At 42.0% G+C, this 12,132-nt stretch overlaps 1 protein-coding gene across 3 annotated transcripts in view; it reads left to right on the top strand.

The window, feature by feature from the left end:
* uvssa (UV-stimulated scaffold protein A) overlaps positions 1-12,132 on the top strand; it is a 67,213-nt gene that overhangs the window by 38,475 nt on the left and 16,606 nt on the right. For all 3 annotated transcript variants that reach the window (XM_072396293.1, XM_072396291.1, XM_072396292.1), the window contains one exon: positions 11,916-12,024. In XM_072396293.1, coding sequence (XP_072252394.1) covers positions 11,916-12,024 — 109 coding nt within the window. The remainder of the gene's footprint in view (positions 1-11,915; positions 12,025-12,132) is intronic.

Below are 12,132 nucleotides of genomic sequence, written 5' to 3'. Positions count from 1 at the left end.
TACGAACACCACGTTCGAGCAATGAAAACCTGATCATAATAAGTTACGATAAAAGGGCAAAAAAAAGATTGAATAAATACATAGTATGCTTACGTAAAATTTTAGAAAGTGCACAAAATCTTATTTTTAAACAACGGCAGCAGGAAAAAAGCTGATCTTGTAGCATGTGGTCTGACCTTGTGACTCAAGTCTCCTACCTGATGGTAGATACTGGAACTTACTCGCAAGGGAATGGGAGTCATCTCTTAAAATTGAGCTAGCTATTTGGTGCAACTGTATGGTGTATGGTCACTCCAGGCTCAGCTGTGACTCCCCAATCAGAGGGCTAGAACATTTAATTATCTGATTGAGTGAGTTTCTTTCGTTGAGACAGATTCCCAAAGCATGACGCAAGAAAAAAAGGCAAAACAGATCCAGTAAAAGTAAAAGCATGATAAAAAAGTATCATCAATGTCTTCTCAATGTGGAAGCGAGACAGCCTCTGCAAACAAGATAAACGCTGATGTCATTTTTTTCTCCCCAAAACCTCCCAGTTTTGTATAAAATTCAGCGTGGAGTCAATGATGGTCCCAAGGTATTTATAAAATGACATTTTCTCAATGGTTTGTCCTTTTATAATGAGCGAATCAGATGTATTGGCATTTTTCTTAAAGTCAACGGCTATGTGTTTTGTTCTTTGTGTATTCAATTGTCGTTGCTTTGCCACTTGACAAAGCTGTCAACATTGGAGCCATGACCGTTTTCATTCCTCTGAAGCAGACGTACAATCACAGAGTAATCGGCATACATCAGGAGGAAGCGATCTTTAAAATTACTCCGACACATATTTGTGTAATGGATAAATAAAAAGTGTAAAAGTACACATTCTTGTGGTGAGCCAGTAAAGGAGCACGCTTTATCTGATTTAAAAACTCTGACCCCCTGTGTCCTGTTTTTTAAAAAGTCAAATATCCAGCCCACTAGACTTCTGCTCAGATTAAAATTTTCTGAAAGCCTCTGGGTTAAAATATGTGGTTGAATTGTATTAGAAGCAGAAGAAAAATGCTGAATAAAAGCTGAGCATGACACCCACTCCCCTCAAGAGGTTTAAAAATTAAGTTTAGCGAAGTGAATGTAGCATCCTCCACTCCTCTTTTGGGCCTGTAAGCGAAATGTAGTTTATCTAATGTGCAAATTTTGTTTTCCAGAATCTCCAGACTTACCGCTTTTTCAATGATTTTCATAACAATGGAGGTTAAAGCAACTGGTCTAAAATCATTGTTTCTGCAAAACAGCAAAAAGCTGCATACGAACAGACAACGCTGGTCAGTTCATCCAAGTCAATTCAGTATCCCTCAAACATTCCCCTGTCTGAAGTCAAAGCATCCATATAAAGACAGCACTGCGTCATTGGTCCAAATTTTTATATTCTTAGTTTGGACTTCTCCCTCTTTAAGACAGTCCTGTAAGTGATAGGAAGATGCCCACAACTGTGATATGCAGAGCTAAGAGGTGGCAGACGAAGTGTTTTAAAAAGCATCCTTGATAGACCCATAACATAAATCCAGAGCCTTGGTTGGACATGAGTCACACTGGTAAAAAATTTCTGAAGATCTTCCTCAGTGAGACATGATTAATATTACCAATATAAAGTCATGAGCCTGTCGTTCGCTTGGGGGAAATACTTTTCCATCACCTTGGAAGAAGTCACAAGGGTAGTTGTGTCTTGACTGACACGCCCTGTCAATGTGGCATGGTGGTCTGGGACAACGCCTGTGGAGTGGCAGACCAGCATAGGAGTTCCCACTTTTAAGAAAAGGAACTGGAGCGTGCGTTCCACTACAGGGGGATCGCTGGAGTGTTGGAGAGGAGGCTCCGACTTTTTATTAAACCTCGGATACAGAAGGAACAGTGGAGGTTTGTCCCAGATCGTGGGAACCGTAGACCAGGGGCCTCATGTACAAAGGGTACGTACGCACAAAAAAGTAGTGTATGCTCTTTTTCACATCAACGATCAGATGTATCAAGAGCGAAATGACCGTGGAAATGTGCGGTGCCTCACGCAAATTGCAGGGCTGTCGTACGCACTTTTCTACCGCTGTTGTTTCTTTGGCGACACTTAGAGGTGATGTTGGGAAACTGTAATAATAAATAAATGTGAACACAATTTGTCATCAGACTGAGTGATGTGCACATCTGAGACACATGAACAATTAATACACGTGTCTGCAATTATACAAGTGGATATAAAAGCATGCGCAAAGTGTTGCAGTGCATACCTTTAAAAACAATGGCTGCTTTAGCGGTGTTGGAAGAAGTGCAATTAGAAAATAGCGTGTGTTAAGAGACTGAGAGGATTTGCTGGCACATGATGACAACTGGCTCATCAGCCGTTTTGAGGGCAATCCTCCTGGAACTGTGCGCAGAGCTGCGGCCGGCGTTGGAGCGCAACACAGCGGGGAGCCATGCGCTGCTTGTGCCACAGGTGATGTGCACACTTGTGCCAGTCGACCCTGAGCCGAGCCATGCCAGCTGAGTGGGACGGAATTATCTGCATCTCAGCAGGTATATCAAATTCCCACAATGCAGGCCAACATTGAAGCGCAATTTGAAGCGAGAGCCGGTTTTTCTAATTTAATCGGAGCTTTCGACTGCACACACAGGGCTATAAAAGCCCATCACATGATGAATTTGTATAGCAACATGAAACATTTTCATTCCATTAATGTACAGATCGTATGTGATGCGCAAATGCTTTGTGGGGGGGGCTGGTTCAACGCACGATTCATACATTCAGTAACAGAAATGTTGGGAACAGACTACAAACTGGCACTGTGTGCGATGGGCGGCTTCTTTGTGAGTAACTTTATTCGTGTATTTGTCCTAATATTATTCCCTGTGACGTGCATTGAGCGTGTGCCCCCCCCAATTTCTACCCCGTCTTCACAGCATCATAGTTGGTGGTTAAAATTAGTAACTTGCTGTTTTTTGCTGTTTAAACAACAGCTTAAGATCTTTCTAACAAGCCCCTGATCGTCTCTGTGTGCAAATGTTAATAACCCTGTGCGTAAAGTGTGAAATGTCTTAATCAGCCTCACCTTTTCCCCGGCGCACTTCTGCTCTGGTTACTGTATGAACACGTTTGTTGTGAGTTACACAAATGTAGGTATTTACCTTTAATCAGAGTCACCCACACTCCCACACCCCTGACAGAGCAGTGTCACCCATAGCTGTGCCGACTCTCTGTTCAAACCACTTCTTTTTCACCTCTGCTTTGTGCGCTTCTCAGATGCCTCAGCATTAAAGGCCTCGCTCCCGCTCTCCCACCCACTCCTCTTATGTTTGCTGCTTATATCGTTGGACAGCGTGCCAAAGAGCACATTTTTCCTCCACTTCAGAAAGTAGCACCTCCATCTCACGTTCCGTTAAGTTTTTCCGTTTTACGCATTCTTTATTCTTTATTTTCTGATCGTGCAGAGAGAGGAATCGCAGGTGGAGGGCTAATTTAAATATGATTTGCATATTTAAGTAGGGGCGTGGAAAGGGAGGAGTCGGGTACTCCGACATGTGCGCTCAATTCCACGTTGATTGGGACGTACAAAAGAAATGTGCTTGGATTCATGCGTGCGCACATATTGCTGCATCTGGGTATTTTTGTACGTTGGAGGGCATTTTGGTTTCAGCGTAAGCCATGTTTCAGTAGGAAATCCACACAAGTCTTTGTACATGAGGCCCCAGATCTTTACCCTCACAAAGTTACTGAGGGGGTCATGGGAGTTTGACCTTCCAGTCTGAATGTGTTTTGTGGACTTGGAAAAGGCTTACAACTTTGTTTGCCGAGGGATTCTGTCAAGGGTGCTGTGGAAGTTGGGAACCAGAATCCCTTTTACGAGTGATCCGGTCCCTGTATAACCAAACCAAGAGTTGTGCCCGCATTCTTGGCACTAGGTCGAGCTCGATTACAATGTGTGTAGTACTCCGCCAGGGCTTTGAGATTTACATGGACAGGATCTTATGGCCTAGTCATGGAGATGAGGGTATTTGGTTTGAGAACCTCAGCATCTCATTTCTGCTTTTTGTGAATTATGTGGTTATGTTGGCTTCTTCAACTCACACTTCAGTGGAACTCTGTGTAGGGCCACTGCTCCAGCGAATTGAAAGGAATCAGTTAAGGGTGATTCAGATATCTGGTTAGATGCCTCCTGGTTGCCTCCCTTTGGAGGTTTTCTGGGCAAGTTCAAATGGGAAATCATATATCCCTTCTGGCCTGGGAATGCATTGTGATCCTCCAGTTTTAGCAGGAGAGTGTTGCTGGGGCGAGGGATGTCTTGAGTTTCTCTCCTAAACTTGTTGTCTCCACGACCTGACCTTGATTCAGTCAAAGACAGTGGATGGATGGATCTTGTTGAAAGTGTTCGCCCTGATCTCCATTGGAATAATACATTGAGTGTGGTTCTTCCCTGTAATGACAACCCTTTTCTGTTCCTCCTTTACATGCAGCCTTTTGGAAGACTTGGGAAAATGCAGCATTTTGATGCGATCAGACAACACCGAATACTTAATACAACCTAGTTTGACTCAGGTGGGGCAGTAAGGGATTAGTTTGATTGATCATTTTCTTTGTATGGTTATACATGTCAATGCCAAATGACTGAATAATAGAGCAGCAGGTAACGAGTTAGCTGCTGATTCCAACTGAACTCCAACTGAACTCCTTTGTATCAATAATCATACTAATTTGAAGTTGTAGATGTCTGTTTAAGGGATAAAGTTTTCTTACACGTGTGTGTGTGTCTTTTAAAATGGAAGAAGTATGTACTATGGGTATTTGTATGTTTGACTTCATAAACAATGTGTCTTACTCTCTGACACCTTCGTCAGTGTTTCTGTTTCTGTTGCTGCATTAATAAGAGCTAATTAGGCTTTAATTGTTTAGTTGCTTGTTAACTTAATGGTGAGGATTGTAATAAGAAGTGTTTTAATTGGTCTCTTCATCCTGCATAAAGAGGTGTGGATGTAGGCTTGTGACATGGGTAACCGACTCTGTCCTTTCATTTAGCGGTAAATGCATGCGTGTGTGCGTGTTCTGTGGGAGGGGGAGTTAGTAATCATTCACAGACTCATCATTTGTAAACTAATTCTACCATTTTAATGGGCTTTATCAGCAGTAACACAGGATCCCTCTATCTCTCTCACACACATACACACTCAGAGAGAGAGAGAAGCAGCTATTTCACACAAATGAAGTGAATGAATGAAAAAGAGGCCTCTGGGAATGAGAGGTTAGTTTAACGTCAGGTTTTACTGCTCCTCATAATGCTAATCACTGTGAATATTAGTGTCTGTGTGCAACCGCAGATGTGAAAAGTGTAGTGGTTACCACAAACATACACATGCTCTCACACCCACACATACTCAGATACCCTCATTTGGGAAATCGAAATGAGCCCACTGTTTATAGGAGTGTTGTGTTCTGAATTGTAGCCCAACCAATCTCTAACAACCTCGGCAGGAAATTAAAAACCATAAATTCTCCTAAGTGCTGATAGAACCTCATAAATATATATATATATACACTGCCTGTCCAAAAAAAAGTCACACACTCTAATATTTTGTTGGACCGCCTTTAGCTTTAATTACGACACGCAATCACTGTGGCATTGTTTGGAAAATCTTCTGCCATGTCACCACATTTATTTCCTTCCAGAGTTGCATTCATTTTTCGCCAAGATAATTGCATTGTGATGATGGGAGAGTTGGACCATTGCGCAAAGTTTTCTCCAGAACATCCCAACGATTCTCTCTGTGGTGACCAATCCACGTGTGAAAATTATGTCTCTCACCACTCTTTCACATTCTGAGCCCAATGAATCCTGGCATTTTCACATTGGAATATGTCTGTGCCATCAGGGAAGAAAAAAAAACCACTGATGGAATAACCTGGTCATTAAGTATATTCAGGGAGTCAGCTGACCTCATAATTTGGGCACATAACGGTGCTGAGCCTAAACCTGACCAACTGCAGCAACCCCGGATCATGGTTCTGCCCCCACAGGCTGATGGGTGCCTAACTTAATCCACCTCTCTTTCTACCCTGATGTGTCCATCACTCTATAACAGGGTAAATCTGGACTCATCAGACCACTTGACCGTCTTCCATCGTTCCAGAGTCCAATCTTTATGCTCCCAGGAAATCGAAGCCTTTTTTTCCGATTAGCGTCACCGATAAGTGATTTTCTTAAGGCTACACAGCTGTTTCGTCCCAATCCCTTGCGTTCCATTTGCATTGTGCGTGTGGAAATGCTCTTACTTTCACTATTAAACAAAGCTGTGAGTTCCACATTTCTTCCTCGAAGATAGTTCCACTCTTATCTTTCCAGTTTTTAATAATGCTTTGGACAGTTCTTAACAACATTTTGGTAGTTTCAGCAATCTCCTTTTATGTTTTCTTTGCTTGATGCATGCCAATAATTTGACCCTTCTTAAACAGATTAACATATTTTCCACGACCACAGGCTGTGTCTTCAGTTGTTTAAGAAATGAGAAGCTACTCACTGCATCAGTTGGCGTTAAAAAACTTGTTTAAAGATTATGTTGAACTGAAACGTTATCATCCAGCCTATAAGCACGCAGCTGCTAGCTCTGCATACTTTTCCTTCATCCTCTTGTAGGCAGTCTCCATTCCATCCTCTCATGGTATGGTCAGTTCAACCATGATGACTGTCTTGGTTGGAGGACGCCAGAGCATGTTGTCAGGAGACAAGGAATGCTGTGGGTATCTCTTGAAGGAACTTGAGCAACGGTTTGAGGTCAGCTGTCATCTTCCCTTCAGCTCCATGTGTCATAAGAGACCACCTCCTATAGGTGCTAGTCTGGGCTTGGTTGGGGCATTGCATCAAAGCAGTCTTACATCCGGAGAGGGTGTGCTGAGGGTTGGATTCTGGGTGCTGCAGCTGATATGGGCTTGGGGTATGAGCCCAGGTGATGGTCCTGTTGATCACAGCCTCCCAAGTTGTCCATCTCCCTTGGAGCTTCTGGCTGACCGCTTTGATTCTAGAGTATGTGACTATCTTCTATCTTCACCACCTCGGAGATTACCACCTCTTTCCTCTCCTTCCTGCTGGCCTTGGACCACATCTTAGGTGCAGGCACTCAGCCAAGGCCGGTCCTGCGTTGTTGGAACATCCCCACCCCCCTAGCTTCAGCTGTGTACTTTGGCCCATTGTCCTGCTGAATCATGAAGTGTCCTCTGAGTTTTGATGGTTTTGACTGAATGTCTGTTTTACCATCATAGTAGCAGCAAAACATTAGTAAGTGCCTATGTGCCAGTTATGTTGGCAACCATCCCATAATAGAAAACTCTGTATTATCATATTTGACAGGTGCCTTGAATCATTTGCTTTTTTTTTTTTACCTTCTTTTTGTTTTATTAGTGAATAAAAATTGTCTGGAGCTTTTCTGACTAGCTTAGTAGTTATTTTTGTCTCAATATAAATGGTTTTCTTGTCATCCTGCTGATGCCAATTCACTTTTTTGCCATTTTGGCAATGCTGACAACTAATGCTGAAAGTAATATAAAGAAATCAGATGTATAACTGCTTTTGCAGCTCTGTAACCTCATGTGTTAACATTTATTGGGGGCCTAGCAGCGAAGCTGTGAAGGCACCCGTTGTGTTAGTAGCTTTTCCTATTATTATTATTTTTCTACTTTCTGCTGCAATTGAAGTCTATGGCAGCCCCTAGAACGCCATGGTAAAAAGTTGTTGAATTTGGCACACGTATTCAGGACAGTACCATTAGCAAGTCAAGAATTTCGTGCCCAAAAAGCGAACTCTCTAGCGCCACCAACACGTCAAAGTTTGAAGTACATTCAGCTGCATAACTTTTGACTCGTTGGTCCGAATTTCAAAAACAAGAGGCCCAAGAATGTTGGTGATCTTTGACCTTTAGGGGGCGCTATATTTAGCAAAAATACATTTTTGCTCATATCTTTGGACCTGTTGGTTCAAATTTCACAACTGAGGTATCCTTGGCATCCCTGGATGTAGACGAGGTCAAAGCACCCTATGACATCATTTGCAGCATCTTGGATTTTTCCGCCATTTTGAATTATATCAAAAACCTTCAAAAAGCATTACAGGTCACCCAGATTGTCTAATTTCCCCGGGACTGGACACACAGAATCTTCAGACCAAGCCTCACAAAAGCTATCATGTGGAATTTTTAAATTCACTTCCATTTGGCCGTAGCAGCCAATCAAACTCAGCGATGACGCGCCAAACAGGACGTGAGGCCATATCTCAGCAACCATTTAATGTTTACGTCAAACTTCTAACACAGACTCATGACCAAGTCTTTAAGAGGCCCAAGAATTCTGGTGAACTTTCACCCAGAGGGGGCGCTATAAGTAGAAAAAATGCATTTTGCTCATAACTTTGGAGCCGTTGGTGAGGTACCGTTGGAATCCCTGGATGAAGACGACTTCATCGCAAACACTAAACTTGGTGTATGGACTCATGATGCCTTCCTGAGCAGCCACAGGCTTATCTGCTATTCTGCTAGACCCCGCCATCGCTGCTTGCAGCTATATTTGTCTTTATTTCAAATCGAAAATCTTACTATGCATCAGTAATTAAAATTAAATACCCCAAAGACAGGCTTTTCTAATGCACAGACAACACAATTTTAAAATAAATAAAATATAACATAAAGTAATATAAATAGGCTATTTAAACCAGATAAAGTGGTAGCTAATTGCAGTGCAGCTTTAATTTTTTTCCAGAGCTACTTTTGTGGAGAGTGAAGGGGGCTGGAGTTGCTTGCATTTAGCACTGAATGCTGCTTTTTTCATGGGTATATAAGTTATTACCTGTCGTTCTCTGAACTCCTTATGCAGGTCTGGGGGCTTGTCCTTTAAGTGTTTTGCGAAGTTGGGAATGTTTCCATCCTTGGCCAGACATGTTTTGTAACACCGTTTGCACAGTGGTGCTTTGGAGTTAATGGCTTCACCATGCTCATTTGTTTTAAATCCTAAATAATTTCATTTAGCACTTCGCTCACCTGGTTTATCTACTAGTTGCGGCGTGGTGAAGGTTGCAGCAGCTGCCTTTCTCTTCCAGCTCCTGTCTCTATCTGTCTTTCTAAGCTTTATTTCTCTCTGTCGCTCCACGCTCACTCGCTCGCCTGCTTCCTCCGGCTCGCTCGCCTCGGCTCAAAATACAATGCGGTGACGTCACGCGGGGACGCAAAAAGAAAAAATTTAACAAAAACTACCGGTCTCATCCAAGCTCAGTATTGTACCGTTTTAAATGCCTCAGTTCCCCGGTACCAATTTAGTACCGGTATACCGAACAAGCCTACACAAAAATTAGTGCCGTTCATTTCCCTCGAGGAATACCTATGTGTCATCTCGACAGACTGTGTTTGTCCAGCCTGCTCGAACACAATCAATCATGATAGACTAAAACTAGGAAAAAAGCACTGACCGATTACACTCACCACCACCTGCTACCACACATCACACTGTTGGGATGCTGACCTATTTAAACAAAAAAAGTGTTTTTGTTTTTCATAAATATGTTTTACCTTTTTTATGAACCCGTCTGGGTTTCTTTGCTCAAGCTGCTGCCCCCGCGACCCGACCCTCGGATAAACGGCAGATGATGGATGGATGGATGGATGGATGGATGGATGTTTTACCTTGTTTGATAAGGAAATGTTCCAGTTTTCATGAAATACAAAGTATAAACAGAGTGAGTGAAAGAACTGAGACACCGATGTTCTGACTGGAAAGACAACCACTTTACCTGGTGAGTCACGGCTGCGCACACAAGAGACTGTGATGTGACACAATTCATCCCTGTTGAGAAGAAGTTTGATTCCGCATGAACTGATTCAACACAACACAACACGTTTAACCTTGGCTTGTGAAAAACACTGAATCCTTTCACAAATGCAGCAGAGTTTTTCACAACCTTTTATTAATGCACTAAATGACACCCTCGCGGGCCCTAGGTATCGACTGTGCTCATGCACAGATGTGTGTGGAATGAATGTGTGGGAAGATTCTCTTGCAAAATGTGAAATTGTCCAAATTATACTTATGACTGTGTAAATTTAATTTCCCAGCTCTGACCATGCTTACAGGCATAATCTAGTGGTGGAACAGGGAGACTGCAAATAGGAAGCTCTACTGGTGTCACAACAGGCAGCATCAACATCCCATTGTTTATGTTTATGCATCTGGCAGACGCTTTTATCCAAAGCATAGGCAGGAATGGACCCCCATCGATCCCCTGTCATCCACATGAAAGGCGGCAATCTTACCACTACACTAGCCACTACTGTGCACATAAAGTCTTTATTTCCTGAAATTAGTAATTACACATTTAGTAATTGTGTTTTGTTAGAAACAGACATGTAGCCTAACTGGCGTCAAGACTAAGAAAAGACCGACTCTGACAATGCGTTCTGCATGAACATGTCTTAGGAACAGAGTACCAATCTGCTTGGTTAGAGCATAGAGTGAATTCTGAGCATATTCCACTTCCCAAAAGATCTCCTGTTAGATGTATGTCCTGATTTGGCACCAGTGTTGCAGAACTATTTTATCCAATTTTTGTCCACCTCTGGGGTTTTGACACTTTCCATGTTACAGGAGACAGACCAGGCATTTTCTGAGCTGGATTATGCCATCTGTGTTGGATGTTGTCATTTCCCTCAGATCACTGTGCACAACAGTAATTCTAGTGATGCTAGAAATATATGAGTACATGGGTGGGAGTTCTGTTATGCTCTATCCTCCTTCAGTTGCAAAATCTGTGTGCCATGACACATTTTCTGGTTTGAGTTTAATATTAAGGTATTAATGTCAAATGCTCTGATATTAGAGCATTAATGATGAACTATAAACCAAGGTGCATTGTGATCAAACAGTTCTTGGAGCACTTTTAGGCTTAATGGGTCTGGGAGCTCCCTGGACAACTTACCTTCAAGCATTTTTTGTCTGGTTAGGACACACCAGAGATGCAGAACTCAAAGTGACTTAATGGCTTTTACATGTTGTAATTCTCCATCACACAAAGACTTTTTGTCAGGGTCTGTTTGAAAGCTGCGCTCATATGCTCAGCCAAACACTTATGTCATCAGGACCAGGCACAGTATAGTTAGGTCACAGATAATCTCCATCCTGTTGACAAATCTTGTACCCTGGCAATAAGAGCTAAAAAGAACACAACAAAAAACTATAAAAGTAATTTTATGAACTGCAACTGATCACAGTTTATGTGCTGTGGGTATGAAAAAGGGAAGAATTATGATTTCAGCTGTCTGAAAGCATCTATACTGACCAGTCTATTATTTTGTCTTGTATGCATCTTCTCTTACTGTCCTCATCAAAAATTCAAAGTGTTGCCATCCCGATGATTTGTAGTTTTTAGGTGGAACATATACCTCATAATAATCTGTGACTCACAGTGAACATGCATCTACATAATAACGACATAATGAGTGCTATGATTATGTGTTTTAAATCTTTTTTTTGTTTTTAGCTAATGCAGTTATTAGAAAAGGTTCATTCTGAGCTCACCTCAAGTTGTATCCATTGCAGTCCTTTTTTTCTGGTTTTTACTTTGGAGCAGCAAAGAAAATCAATGTATATTTCCCTCGCTTTTCCAAAATGCTAGATTTCTGCTTTAGGTTTGGGCTGTTTGTGTTGTGTCATCCACTGAGCTTCATGGCAATGACACAACTGATTGTCCCTATATTCTGTTTTAGGTCATGACACTTGACTTCTCTAAGGAGACTGATAATTGAAGGAGCCAGCAATAAGATTTTATCAACACACTTTATAATTAAGCTACCAAAATCTGCTATTAGATTTATTGAACATCTTTGCCATTATTGTCTTGAACTGAAGCTAAATACCTCTTCTTCAGATGGAGGCCACATCAGATGCAGATGAGGAGGATGACAATGATTTTGATGAGGTTCCAGAAAAAGAAGGTTATGAACTACACATTCCTGAACATCTACGAGCTGAGTACGGTCAGTTTAACAACACAAACACACACACATGCACATCACCAACCTACAGACACGTGCATAAATAATGACTTTAATCTACAAAAGAAGACATGCTCCTGCCCTAATCTC

The sequence above is a fragment of the Leuresthes tenuis genome, unplaced genomic scaffold, assembly GCF_036924035.1.
Source record: "Leuresthes tenuis unplaced genomic scaffold, fLeuTen1.0.hap1 SCAF_11, whole genome shotgun sequence".
In the NCBI taxonomy this organism is placed as follows: Eukaryota; Metazoa; Chordata; class Actinopteri; order Atheriniformes; family Atherinopsidae; genus Leuresthes; species Leuresthes tenuis.
The sequence above is the reverse complement of the archived record's forward strand: the minus strand, read 5'-3'. Positions and strand labels throughout refer to the sequence as shown.